Raw genomic sequence first — 15,099 nt, 5'->3', positions numbered from 1 at the left:
ATAATTTTTTTTGTTTACAGTTCTCTGTCCCAATGAATTTGACTTGTGAACTACTGCAACATATAAACAAAAGTCATGCATTTTTATAGCCCTGTGATTTGGAGGGACTTAAGAGGACCCCAAAGCTCATCTCACACTTCATGCTACTTTAGAAATAATTTGTAATACCTGACATAAAAAAAGTTAGTCATTGAAAAATGACCAGACACTTCAAACCACCTCAATATGAAGAAAATATCTTTTACTCAGAAAGCCTTTAACTACACTAATCGTATTGTTAAAAATTAGTTTTGCATAATGAATAAATACAAATCAGCAATGAATTAATTGAGGAGCGGAATAGCATCCTGTTTCAACAGTGCAAACAAAAAATATTTTCACTTCAAGCAATATTTACAATTATATATGCACAATACGAAAAGTATTAAAACATTTTTAAAGGTTATTACTCAGAGACAATTTTAAGAATAATATAAAAATACTAAACATTCAAGGTGTCTTTCTAACAGGACCATTTAGCAAGATAGTAAACTTAAGGCAAACCATGGCGTGAAGTTACATTTGACTAATTAACATTTTTAAGGAAAAAGATGGCAATCCTTTCAATACTAAATCCACCTATATCCATTTATTGAGCTAACTCAAACCTTCACCTCTTAGGCCAGCTGAAATAATGGATGGATCCTGCACAGGTGGCGAATGTATTAGATAAAAAGAAAAATCAATAAACAGCATACAGGTTCTATTACATAGGGGGAATCAATTTTACATGATCATTTGCACAACAAATAAATACTAATTTAAAATTATTTCCATCATAATGGGTCCCTTTGCTATTTTATGTTACTAGAAAACCAACATGTTATTGGTCTAAATATACACAATCTATTATTAATACAAAATGTGCACTTCTAAAGTCAAGGTGTCTCAGAGTGCTGCTTTGGAATGGAAACAGGGAGGTTATTTAAAGAGGCAACTGTACTTTGAAAAGTAAGTCAGCAGTACAGCTGAGTATACAAGATTCACAGACTACCCTAAGAATAGTAAAGATTTCACAACCATCTGTATGGCAATCCAAATTAGTGCAATAACTGAAGTTCAATACACATGTAGAGACACACACAAACATATTTACCCTCAGAAAGGTTGCATCTTTGGTCATTCTTAAAAAAAAATCACTTTGAAATAGCTGGATTGTATATTTTCCATTTTCACTTATTTAGTCTTTGGCTATTTTCCTGAATTTTAATATGGCATTCCATAGTCTGCAAACAGTTCCTCCTCTAAAATGTGAAAAATGACAGTGAATTAGGAGCTCTTCCCAATGGGAATATGCATTAGCTTAATAGAATATTCATTAAACATACATATTTGACTCATGTATCAATGCAGTACCTTTCATACATCCACAGACCCTTCTTGCTATTTTTGCAATATTAGCAAGAACAACAGCTTGCTAATTTTATTATAATCTACCCCCAAATCCATGTACTGTTCTTTTTCTGTTTTGTGCCTACAATGTAGCGTAGCAAAGGCTGAGAAAAGAGAAAACACCCACTAAAGCACATCTTCATCCATCAGATCTGGGTCCATAAAGCAAGATGGCTCAAATGAAATGCATGAATGCCCAAACTCTGCCAGATTCTCCTGCAGATCCAAGTACCCACTTCCAACCCTCCTTGTGGCCAAAAGACGTGAAAGATTCTCATTCTTTTTCCTTGGTCACTGCTGATGATATGAAATACTGCCTTGTTGCAGTGACAAAGTTCCATAAGTCACTCTGAAGTTTGTGGCACTGGTTGAGGAGGGGAGGGCAGCTTACCCTGTATCAGTTAGATCACAGCAACCCACAATATTTGTGTGCAGCACGGATAGTACGTGCTTGGAGATCAGTATGATAGTTGTGCAGAACTTCCCATTTTCTTGCAATCAATTCTGATAATTTAAAAAAATCTGAGCACCAAGTGAGCAGACGTGATCCAGGAGTGTTGGCACAAAATACTGCTTGCTTTTCATTGAGAAGGGCATGTGGAAAACAGGCAACAGCCAATTTATCTCATTGTCTGGCTGACATCCACCACAGGGCAAAAAAAAATCCCAAAAGAAATCACTGGGAAGACTGGAATCATTTGGCCCCACCACAAACCTCATGCCTTTCCAATAACTAGTGTCTGAGATCAGTTAAGACATTGACTTCATAGCTGGGCCACAGATGAGTGTTGGGTCATGTCCACTGCTCACTCCCACCTATATGACGTTGACCAATTCTCCATCAATGTCATTGAGCATTGGACAGCTGTCAGCTGTTTCAGGGACTGAATTCTTAGACACACATTGTCTCTTCTACTATTAGATCTGTGAGTTTGAACACTGCTGAAGTTTTGAAAAGGAACCACTCAGTTTCTGAGCCTTCACAAAGCTCTCACATCATTTCCCCCCCCCCCCCCCCCCCAACCCACTAACAACCTGTACCACCACAAAGGGCACCAGGTGAATGGGAACACCACTTGTAGCTTTGCTTCCATTCTGACCTGGAAGTAGATCATCATTTCCCCTTCATGACTATGTCTAATTCCTAACTGAATTGAATCGACTATGTTTCTTACATCCTTCACCTACATGAGGAGTAAAAACCTTTATGTTATGTCTCCATCTAAATGTGCAATGTGCAATCAAAGTAATTTACAATAAATAGAACAGTCAATGTAATATAGAACACACTCAAATCAGCGTGTGTTCATCAGTCTGATGGCCTGACGGTGAAATTCCCTATCCAACAATCCCAATAGGAGTAACTTCACCAGAGGTACTGCAACAATTTAAAGTAGTAGCTCACCATCATCTTCTCATGGGCAGCAAATCATTTTAGGGAAAGATTGCATGCTTATTTCAAAATTTGCACAGAGCTCTGTTACTATTGCCAAAGCCTGGTGAAACAGGCTAAGCAGGTAATGCAAGCATTGTAAACTTACTGGAGGCTCACGAGGCTAGCTGATGTTTGCTTGAACATCTTCAAGTGTAAATGATATAATGCTGCTACAACTACAATTACAGCAATGCAGTCATCCTCCTACAGTGTACTCAGGGCAGTCCAACAACCAAAATAGTTCTTTTTGCTATTCAATCTTTGCATTGGTAAATGTTCCTAAACTATCCATTTATCTTTATCCTGTGTTTTTTTTTAAACTGCAAAAGATAAAAGTATCTGCCATTTATTTCTTTTGCAATCTGAAGCTGCCCTTACCTGAGTTTCAGCGTTCGCAAATCATCTTTGGTGATATATTTGAGAATGTCAGACAACACGTAGCCCTCATCACAGATCTATTGAAGGAAAAGGCTATTTTAAAGGTGACCTAAACAAAGGAAAAGCAGCTCAATTCTTCTTTATCTCTACATTTTACATTGATTTTATTGATGGCAAAACTTGAGCCTGCATAGAATGATCTCATGGTCTCACCACATAATACCACATATAATCTTCCTGCATGTACCTCAGTGTCTTTGGACACGAGGTCGTCTGTTGCCATGATTAGGAGTGATTAGTGTAACCCCATGTGTTACTGAGAATAGGCGCAGTGTAAACCTGCAGAGACCCAGCCTTAGTGATCCTTCTGAATTTCTAACCTAAAGGGAAAGAGGAAGAGAAGAGAGAAAATGGAGAGGGAGAAGATGAGGATCTGGAAGAGTTGAAATAAGGTGTGAAAACCAGAATTGAGGAATGAATGAGAATTACGAAGAGAAGGGAAGGCAGGGGGAGGAAAACGTTATAAGGAGTAGGGTACTAAAGAAAACGGAGAAAGAAACAGCTGAGAAAGGAAAGACAAAAAAGGATTGGAAGAAAGAAAAATGAAGAAAAACTAAACAGAAATAAATACTGGTAGAATTGAACTGTGTTTTCCTAATCTGAGAACAGTGGAATTTGGAGCAGACATCAACTCTCACTGCGCCGAAAACAATCCTAGTCTCTTCAGTCTGTTCCAGCCCCTGAGGTCCCTCACCTCAGAAACTATTCCAATGAACGACCATTAACCTGAAATGTTAATTTTGCTTCTCTCTCTCTGTAGATGATGCCCAACATGCTGACTATTTCCAACATCATTTCTGTTTATAACAGTAATCAAAAGTTCAGTACAAGTAACTATCATAGAAAAAGAAAGTGTTTTGCTGTTTTAAATCTATTTGGCCTGTCAAGTGCCACTTTACCCTGGTTATAGTCTCTGCATTGGCTCCTTGCTCTCTCAGCCAGCTGATGAGTTCCTGATCCAGGGTGTGGTGTGGCACTGAAAGAGGCAAAGGAGAGCAAAGTTAGTGCTGTCAGCTTGTCATCCTCGATCCCGATCCTATCTATGTCAGCACTGCACCAATGAAGGAATGTGCTGGGAAGGTCAAAATAGATGAAGAAACTCTCTAAAAATGTATAAATGTAAAAGGCAAAAATCACTGCAAGCTAAATAGATGCGTTTCTATGAACTAAACTGGCTGAACAATTCCGTCGAAAAAGTTCAGCATTTTGGCCTACATTTCTGTTAGCTGTGAGAGATGATCTGGGTATTGTGCACTTTCTTGAGGAGTGTTACTTGAGTATGAGCACATTAATGGGAATATATCATAGACCCAATAGTCCAGGTGATTTAGAGGAATAGATTTGTAGAGGTTGCAAACTGTTGCAAGAAACATAAGGTTGTTATAGTAGGTGACATTAACTTTCCACTTATTGACTGGGACTCCCATGCTGTAAAAGGACTAAATGGGACAGAGTTTTTCAAATGTGTTCATGGAAGTGCGATACTCGATCTACTATTAGGGAATGAGACAGGAGAGGTGACAGGTGTTTGTGTAGCAGAAAACTTTGCATCTGGTGACCACAATGCCATTAGTTTCGAAGTAAATATGGAAAACGATAGCTCTGGTCCATGGTTGAGATTCTAAACTGGAGAAAGGTTAGCTCTGATGTTATCAGAAACAATCTGCCAAGTGTAGATTGGAACAGGCTGTTTTCTGGCAAAGGTGTACTTGGTACGTGGGAGGCCTTCAAATGTGAAATTTTGAGAGTACAAAGCTTGTATGTATCTGTCAGAATAAAGTGTAAACATGGGTTATGGAACCTTGGTTTTCAAGAGATATTGAGGACCTGGTTAAGAGAGAAAAAAAAGGAGTATGTAACAGGTATAGGCAGGTTGGAACAAATAAGTTTATGGAGTATAAGAGATGCAAGAGGGGTAAAAGAAGGCATGGTGTTGCTCTAGCAGACAAGATGAAGGAGAATCCTAAGGGATTCTACAGATATGTTAAGAGCAAAAGGATTGCAAAGGACAAAATTGATCCTCTGGAAGATCTGTGTGTGGAGTCAAAAGAGGTTGAGGGAGATATAATGGATTTTTTTTCCATCTGTATTTACTTGGGAGATGGAAGTGAGGAAAAGCAGCAGAGAGTCATAGACCCTATACAGATTACAGAGAAGGTGTTTGCTATCTTGAGGCAAATTAGGGTGGATAAATCCTCAGGACCTGACAAAAACTGTTCCTTCAGACCCTTTGGGAGGCAAATGCAGAAATTGCAGGGGCCCTAGCAGAAATACTTAAATTATCCTTAGCAACTGGTGAGGTACCAGAGGATTGGAGGATAGCTAATGTTGCTCCACTGTTCAAGAAATGCTCTAAAACTAAACCAGAAAATTATAGGCCAGTAAGCCTGATATCAGAGGTGGGAAAGTTACTAGAAGGTATTCTATGGGACTGGGCAAATGAGTATTTGGATAAATGGGGACACATTAGGGATAGTCAGCATGGCTCTCGTGTCTAACCAAGTTTTATGAGGAAGGTACCAATAAAGTTGATGAAGGTTAGGCAGAGGATGTTACCTACATGGACTTTAGCAAGGCTCTTGACAAGGTCCCACATGGGAGGTTGGCCAGAAAGATACAGTTGCTTGGCATTCAAGATGAAGTGGTAAACTTGATTAACCATTGGCTTTGTGGGAGAAGCCAGAGAGTGGTAGTAGATGGTTGCCTCTCTGACTGGAGGCCTGTGACTAGTGGAGTGCCACAGAGATTGGTGCTGGGTCCACTGAAGTTTGTCATCAATATCAATGGTCTGGATGATGGTATGGTAAACTGGATCAGCAAATTTGTGGATGACACCAAGACTGGGGGTGTAATGAAGACTATCAGAGCTTACAGAGTGATCTGGACCAGCTGGAAGAATAAGCTGAAAAGTGGCAGATGGAATTTAATATAGACAAGTGTGAGGTGTTGCACTTCAGTAGGACCAACCAGTGTAGGTCTTACACCATGAATGTCACGGTACTGATAAGTGCAGTAGAACCAAGGGATCTGGAAATACAGCTCCATAATTCATTGACAGTGCTGGCACAGGTACAGTAGCTAGGGTTGTAAAGAAAACTTTTGACACATTGGCCTTCATAAATCGAAGTATTGAGTACAGGAGATGGGATGTTATGTTGAAGTTGTAGAAGACGTTGATGAGACCTAATTTGGAGTATTGTATACAATTTAGGCCACTTACCTACAGGAAAGATATAAATACTGTTGAAAGAGTACAGAGAAATTTTACAAGGATGTTGCTGGGACTGGAGAACCGGAGTTAAAAAGAAAGATAGAGTAGGTTAAGACTTTATTCCTTGGAATATAGAAGACTGAGGGGAGATTTTGATTGAGGTATACAAAATATGATAGATATAGACAGAGTAAGTGCAAGCAGGTTTTTTCCACTGTGGTTGGGTGAAACCACAACTACAGGCCATGGGTTAAAGATGGAAGGTGAGAAGTTTAAGGAGAACATGAGGGGAAACTTCTTCACTCAGAGGGTCGTGAGAATGTGGAATGAGCTGCCAGCACAAGTGTTGCATGCAAGCTTTGTTTTAACGTTGAAGAGAAGTTTGGATAGGTACATGGATAGTTAGGGGTATGGACGTCTATGGTCTGGGTGCAGGTCAAAGGGACTAAGCAACATAAATGGTTCGGCACAGACTAGATGCTGTTCTTCTCTGTGACCCTGGAGTTCAGTTTGAATTACTTACCTGATGTGTATTTTGACTGGAGTTGGGATATGACCTGGCCTTTCTGCTTGATTTTTTTTTGAAGAACCTTCTGATACTCCTTTTCCTTCTGGACTAACTTCTCCAAAAGCCTGAAAGGTCAGAAGGAAAAGATCAACCGCACTGAGAGATAGATTTGTATTTCATGAGCTCAAGGTGTGCCAGAGTTGTTTTACAGCAGTTATGTACTTCCGAAGGGTAGTCACTAATATTCGGATCTTCGATAGTACACCTGCTTCACCTTCAACACTTTATTAGATTTTTATCCTTCTCCTTAGGCACCATTTGAGTTATAAAGAATAACAGAATGATTGCAGCACCAGAAAAAGACCTTTTAAATTGAATTTATTTAAATCTTACGTCCATCCCACGACACGAGGGAGTAACAATCTTTGCGTAACAGCTCCGTTGCAATGTATAGACTTGTGAATTTTTAAGTCTCACGGCTTGTAGAAGAAATCTGTCCTGTAGTCTGTTGGTCCTGCTTTAATGCTGTGGTACCATTTGCTAGACGGAAGAAGCTGGAACAGTTTATGGTTGGGGTGACTGGTGTCCCCGATGATCTTCCAGGCCTTCTTGACATTTCAAGACAATATGCACAAGGATATATTGTGTGCACTGCCACAGCCAACTAACACAACTGGGGCAGAACTATTCCAAGTCTTTGAATGACTACATGTCAGGCAAACTGGACTGGTCATTCTGTGTTGGAATATGCACAGACGGGGCTGCAGCTATGACTGGACGACTGTCTGGTTTCACTACCCAAGTCAAAGAGGTTGCTCCTGAATGCCAGTCTACACACTGTGGCATACACAGGGAAATGCTGGCTAGCCGAAAAATGTCACCTGATCTTAACAGCGTATTGAGTGACGTTGAAGTTATCAATCACATCAAAGCAAAAGCCCTTAACTCACGTCTGTTTGAGCAGCTTTGTGAGGAAATGGATGCAGAGCACAAACGTCTTATCTTATGCACTGAAGTCAGGCGGCTATCAAGGCCAGGGTTTTTGAGTTAAGAGAGCCACTACAGAGATTTCTTTCAGGAAAAAAGTCACCACTGGCAGCACACTTCAGTGATGAGGAGCAGATAGCAAAACTCGCTTATCTATGTGACATCTTCAACCTGCTCAATGAACTCAATTTGTCACTTCAGGGGAGAATGACAACTGTCTTCAAATTGGCAGATAAAGTGCTTTCAAAGCCAAACTGGAACTGTGGGGACGGCGAGTGGACAGGGGCATATTTGACATGTTCCCAACATTAGCTGGGATCTTGGGAGAGACTGAGGTTGCACCATCCTTCTCACAGCTGGTGCGCGATCGTCTATCTGCACTGTCGACAGAATTCGAGCATTACTTCCCAACTGCAAATGACCCAAGATGTGCAAAGGAATGGGTCCGTGACCCATTTGTGAATGTCCCCGGTGAATCATCCACATCAACGTGGGAAGAAGATCAACTCCTTGAGCTTGCAAATGACGGTGGGCTGAAAAGTATGTTTGACATAACATCTCTGCCGGCATTCTGGATCAAAGTCAAGGCTGAATATCCTGAGATAGCCACGAAAGCACTGAAAATGTTGCTTCCATTACCAACATATCTCTGCAAAAAGGGGTTTTCTGCAATTAATGCAATGAAAACTAAATTGCAGAATAGACTGGACATAAGGAACCCCCTTTGAGTATCGCTGTCTCCTATCACTCCGCGATGGGACCATCTTGTTGCAGGGAAACAAGCCCAGAGCTCCCACTGATTCAGCGATATTGGTGTGTTGCAATGATTTTATATGTTCATACGAGGAAAATATGCGCTGTGTGTTTAATATCCAAATGTTACTTAAAATGTTATGATGCTATTGACTTATAAGTGACTTATAATTGACTTACCACTATATTCATGCATGGAAAATATGCACTGTGTGTTTAATATTAAATTCATTAGATAAACACTTTTAGGAACAAAATTGAGTGATTAGCCACTTATAAGTGACTTATAGTTGACTTATCATCTATATTCCGGTCCAAGGAGAAAAGGCCAAGTTCATTCAACCTATTCTCATGATAGGGCAGTAACTTCAACCCTATCTCATTGGAATGTACGCAAATATCCCCTGAACGTTTGCCACATTTCTGCTGTACAATTCGCTGAGAACATCTGTTCCCAATTTATGCTTCCCTCTTGATAGATTCATATTCCTTACTCCAATTAAACGCTTCCCTAACTTGTCTGTTCCTATCCCTCTCCAATGCTATGGTAAAGGAGATAGAATTGTGATCACTATCTCCAAAATGCTCTCCCACTGAGAGACCTGACATCTGACCAGGTTCATTTCCCAATACCAGATCAAGTACAGCCTCTCCTCTTGTATACTTAGCTACCTACTGTGCCATAAAACCTTCCTGAACACACCTAACAAACTCTACCCCATCTGAACCCCTCGCTCTATGGAGATGCCAATCAATATTGCGGAAATTAAAATCCCCCATCATGACAACCCTGTTATTATTGCACCATTCCAGAATCTGCTTCCCTATCTGCTCCTCGATGTCCCTGTTACTATTGGGTGGTCTATAAAAAACACCCAGTAGAGTTATTGACCCCTTCCTGTTTCTAACTTCCACCCACAGAGACTCCGTAGACAATCCCTCCATGACTTCCTCCTTTTCTGCAGCCATAACACTATCTCTGATCAACAGTGCCACATCCCCACCTCTTTTGCCCCCCTCCCTGTCCTTTCGGAAACATCTAAAGTATGGCACTCTAAGTAACCATTCCTGCCTCTGAGCCATCTCAATCTCTGTAATGGCCACAACATCATAGCTCCAAGTACTGATCCATGCTCTAAGCTCATCTGCTTTGTTCATGATGCTTCTTGCATTAAAATAGGCACATCTCAGACCATCGGTCTGAGTGGATCCCTTCTCTATCACCTGCCTATCCTCCCTCTCACACTGTCTACAAGCTTTCTCTATTTGTGAGCCAAACGCCCCTTCCCCTGTCTCTTCAGTTTAATTCCCACCCCACCAACAATTCTAGCTTAAACTCTCCCCAATAGCCTTAGCAAACCTCCCTGCCAGGATATTGGTTCCCCCTCGGATTCAAGTGCAACTCGTCCTTTTTGTGCAGGTCACACCATAGTATTATTTAATTTATTTTTTTCTCTTTTCTGTATTATGTATTGCATTGAACTGCTGCTGCTAAGTTAATAAATTTCACGTCACATGCCAGTGATAATAAACCTAATTCTGATTCTGATTCTGAGTTTGAATCCTCACCTCCAGTGCTGTCGGTGTGGAATTTGTATATTCTCCCTGTGACTGCGCGAGTTTCCCCCCACATCCCAAAGACGTGAAAGTTGGTAGATCGATTGTTCAAAATTCAAAGTTGAAATTCGAAGTAAATTTATTATCAAACTATGCGTATGTAACCATATATAACCCTGAGATTCATTTTCTTGCAGGTATTTACAGGAATAAAGAAATACAACAGAACTTATGAAAAACTATACATAAACAAGGACTGGCAAACAATCAATGTGCAAAATAAAACTAAGGTTTTTCTCTATTCAAATCAAATATGATAATACCATGCCACTTTGAGGGGAACAACCCTGATTTCTCCAGCCTGTCCAAATAACCAAGGTCTCTCATCCCACAAACCATCCTAATAAAAATATTCGGCTCCCTATGCCTTCACCTGTTGTCTGGAGTTGGACACAACCCATGAGTCACCACTGAAAATCTGCATTATAATGATCATTGACATAACTTCCTTTTTTTAAAGATATAACAGGATCTAAATAGCTTCATTAGTACCAAAATGTTGGTTAAAGGCAATTTCAACAGGATAGAGTTGAACAATAAGACTTTTGAAATTCAATGACAACTCTAAATGCTCGTTCTGTTGTCAACAACGCATGCATTAAATGTAATGAAGGGACTGAGGTGGCATGCGATAGAAGGAGGGTGTACATTGGGGAATGAGCAATTAGTTCTTCTCCAGATAACTCCAGACCACAATCCCAGGACAAACAAAAGCTATTTATAACCAAAGGACAATACTGCAATGTAGAAAACAGGGTGACCCATTTGTTAACTGCAATGTCCCACAAACTGCAAGTAGTTAAAATCACTAGGTTCATTACTTCCGTTTATTGGTTGAGGGATAAATGTTGTTAGGTGCAGAGAGAACTGACCTTCCCCCAGCCCGTTATGCTGGTATAACAGTTTGCATCCATCTAAGTAGGCAAGAGGGCTCCAGTCACTCATCGCACATCCTCAATACTTGAAAGTATACTGATTTGTTGCATCGCATCCTGGTATGACAATTCTAATGTACATTGTACAAAGTTTAAAGTTCAGAAGTAAAATTTATTATCAGAGTGCATACATGTTACCACGCACAACCCTGAAATTCTTTTTCTGCGGGCATATTTAGCAAATCTATCTATAGAAAAGGAACTGTAAACTGTAAGTAAAGTGTGCAAATGCAGACAGAAATAAATTGCATTGCAACGGAGCAATAGCAATACAGGAAACACAAGAGTTGCAGAGAGATGTGGATACAGACTGGTCCATCCCGGGCACCACTGAAAGCATCAACATGTGCTGCCTCAAGAAAGCAGCATCTATGATCAAGGATCCCCACTATCTGGGTCAAGACCTCTACTGGCTGTTACTGTCAGGCAGGGAATATTGAAGCCCCACATTACCAGCTTCACAAATAGTTACTTTCATAGGTTCTTGATCTGACCTACACAAACCTAACTCTACTCCAGCAATGTGTTGGCACGTGGCCAAGTGGTTAAGGCGTTCATCTAGTGATCTGAAGGTCAATAGTTTGAGCCTTGGCTGAGGCTGCATGTGTGTCCTTGAGCAAGGCACTTAACAACACATTGCTCTGCGATGACACCGGTGCCAAGCTGTCTCCTAATGCCTTTCCCTTGGACAACATCAGTGGCGTGGAGAAGGTAGCATGGGCAAATGCCAGTCTTCCATACAACCTTGCCCAGGCCTGAGCCCTGGAAACTTTTCAAGGCGCAAATCCATGGTCTATCGAGACTAATGGAGGCCTGCATAATGACTCAGCAATAGGGTACTACAGACCACCACTTACAGTCCTGGGAACTTGCCTCCAATTGACTTTTTTTTTTAATACTAATTTTTTTTTACTATATTGTATAATTTATGTGTAACTGCAGCCTAAAGTTAACAAATGACTCTTCGCTAGATTGAACTGAACTGAATATGCCTGGACTGTTTTGATGACTTGTGGTTTGGTGTTTTACATTATGTGTTTTTTACTCTTTTTTTGCCAGTTGCACGACTTTTTTTTTTGCGTGTGGGAGGTTTGATATTTTTCTTTAAAAGTGTTTGTTCCCCTGGTTTTCCTTGTTTCATGGCTGTCTGTGGGAAGACGAACCTCAGGGTTGTATACTGCACATATACTTTGATAATAAATGGACGTTGAATCTTGAATCTTTGAATCAGTGTGTTGCCTGATCGATGTGTTTATGGTGCTGCTGCAAACCTGGTTTTCATCGTGCCTGCACCATACTACACTTGCGGATGACAATAAACCTGACTTAATTGAATTGACGTGTTCCTCAGGATTCGAAGCCACACAGATTTTATCGTCTAACTACAGAGAGTAATTAGAAAACCTTATCTAACTCATTTAGCACTATCAGTTATTACTAGGGGCATTTAATACAGGAGCAGAAAGGTTATGTATCAACACTGCTGAAAACTCATCTACATGTCTGTGTGCAGAATTGGTCACTTTTTTAAGGAGAGATATCAAAGTGCTGGAAGCAGTTCACTAGATGAAATAACTGGAAAGGTCCAAGTCCTTGCTTAGGCAGGAGTTAATTCTAGCCATGACCAACTTCTCAAAATGCTTCATCACAGCAGATGTGGGAACTACTAGGTGATAGTCATTAAGACAGTTCACCCTGCTCTTCCTAGACACCAGTACGACTGATGCCCTTTCGAAGCAGGTGGGAACTGCAGACCACAGCAGCGCGATTGAAGCCATCCTTCAACACTCCAGCCAGTTGATTGGCAAAGGTTTTCAGTGCCCTACCAGGTACACCATTAGGGCCTGATGCCTTTTGAAGGATCTTCTGACATCAGCCTCTGAGAGGTCACAGGGTTGCCAAATGCTACTGGGATTTGCACAGGTATTGTTTGATTCTCCCTTCAAAGCATCCATAAAAGGCATTCAACTCATCAGCAGGGAAGCATCATGGCCATTTATGATGTTAGGCTTCACTTTGTAGGAAGTAATGCAGAGTTGAATAGATTCTTAGTAAAGCAGGGGTCTTGAAATGTTACCAAGGGTGGACATGAATACATAATTGAATTTACAATCAGCACAGCTACTTTGCTATTGAATGGTGAAGCAGGCCAAGGACTGAGTGGCCTACTCCTGCTCTTGGCCCAAATATATGAAGTAACTGCAGCTGGTGAATGGAAATTGAGTTGTATAACACGAAAACAAGCCCAGACCCATCAGCCCAACTCCTTCATGCTGACCAAGATGCCGATCTGAACTAGTTCCATTTGCTTGAATTTTGTCCTTTAAACTTCCCTAGCTATGAACTTGTCCAACTTTAAATGTTGCAATTCTACCCATGTCTACCACCTCCTCTGGCAGTTCATTATAATAACCCATCACCCTCTGAATGAAAAAAACCCGCTTCTCAAGGCCCCATCAAATCGTTCCCCTCTCTGCTTAAATCTATGTCCTTTAGTTTTAGACTCCCTTGCCCTGGGAAAAAGGCAATGACTGTCTATCTATCCACTACCCTCGTGATTTTATTTATTGATTGATTGAGATAAAGTGTGGAGAAGGCCTTTACGCTCCTTTGAGCCGTGCCTCCAAGCAATTCCCTGATTTAACCCTAGCCTAATCACATGACAATTTACAATGACCAATTACCCTACCAACCAGTATGTCTTTGGACTGTGGGAGGAAACTGGAGCACCTGGATAAAAGCCACACAGACACGGGGAGAACATACCAACTCCTTACAGGTAGCGGCGGGAATTGAACCTGGGTTGCTGATACTGTAAGGTGTTGTGCTAACCCACTATGTTACCGCTATAAACCTCCATAACAGAGGTTCCCAACCTGGGGTCCACAGACCCCTTGCTTAATGGTATTGGTCTATGGCATAAAATGGTTGGGAAGACCTGCTCTATAAGGTCACCCTTCAGCATTCGTTACTCCAGGGAAAACAATTCCAGCCTATTCAGCCTCTCCTTATAACTCAAGCTCTCTAGGCCTGGCAGCATAACTTTTCTCCCTAGTTCAATACCATACTTAATAAAAAACACAAGTTCGATACCTGTTTGTCTCCTGCTTCATTCTCCCCAGCTGTACACTCAGAGGCTCCCGTTGGTACTGCAAGTCATGAGACGTGGTGGAACTAAAGGTGCTTGCTCCCGAGGTAACGGGATGCCCCTTGTTTTTGGGCAATGCTGCCCTCGGCTGGTAGATGTGATCCTCTACCTCATCTCCATCTCGGTCTGCCCCATCGCCCTCCGAGATAGGCCCAAAGTGGGAATGCAGCTCTAAACGAAATCACCTTTGATATATTAGAAACCAGCCATTAAACAATAAAATTAAAAGCTCTGATCAGCGGTATGTTTAGAAATATAATTTTAATAAAATTATTTAATAAATAGTTACAGCTCTATTTAATATTGCTGCAAATGTACACACAATGATATTTTAGGGTCTGATATTTGTGGAAGATTACATACTGTGAGGCTTTAATATGACTGACCACCATGATGGTATTTTGCACTAAATTGACTTTTTTGTTCTAGTTATGTGTGTAATTTATGTTTAGTTTATGCTTTTTTTATGAATGCTGCTTTTCCGGAGCAGCACACAAAAATACTGGAGCAACTCAGCAGGTCAGGCAGCATCAAGGGAGAGAAATGGACAGTCGACATTACAGGCTGACCCAAAACATGGTCCACAAGACCATAAGACCTTAAGACATAGGAGAGAATTAGGGATTCAGCCCATCA

The 15,099-nt window shown here is 40.9% G+C and overlaps 1 protein-coding gene across 4 annotated transcripts in view; it reads right to left on the bottom strand.

The window, feature by feature from the left end:
• Positions 1–224: 224 nt before the first annotated feature.
• LOC140727894 (mitogen-activated protein kinase kinase kinase 15-like) overlaps positions 225–15,099 on the bottom strand; it is a 136,581-nt gene continuing 121,706 nt past the window's right edge. For 3 of the 4 annotated variants that reach the window (XM_073045829.1, XM_073045830.1, XM_073045831.1), the window contains exons 24-28: positions 14,409–14,634; positions 7,039–7,148; positions 4,204–4,280; positions 3,245–3,321; positions 225–1,283 (exon numbers count right to left, since the gene is read on the bottom strand). In XM_073045829.1, coding sequence (XP_072901930.1) covers positions 1,220–1,283; positions 3,245–3,321; positions 4,204–4,280; positions 7,039–7,148; positions 14,409–14,634 — 554 coding nt within the window. In that variant the 3' untranslated portion in view covers positions 225–1,219. Of the gene's footprint in view, positions 1,284–3,244; positions 3,322–4,203; positions 4,281–7,038; positions 7,149–14,408; positions 14,649–15,099 lie in introns of those variants that run through there. The other variant, XM_073045832.1, reaches the window with a different exon arrangement.

The sequence above is a fragment of the Hemitrygon akajei genome, chromosome 5 (assembly GCF_048418815.1).
Source record: "Hemitrygon akajei chromosome 5, sHemAka1.3, whole genome shotgun sequence".
In the NCBI taxonomy this organism is placed as follows: Eukaryota; Metazoa; Chordata; class Chondrichthyes; order Myliobatiformes; family Dasyatidae; genus Hemitrygon; species Hemitrygon akajei.
This window is presented reverse-complemented; position numbering and strand designations above follow the sequence as displayed.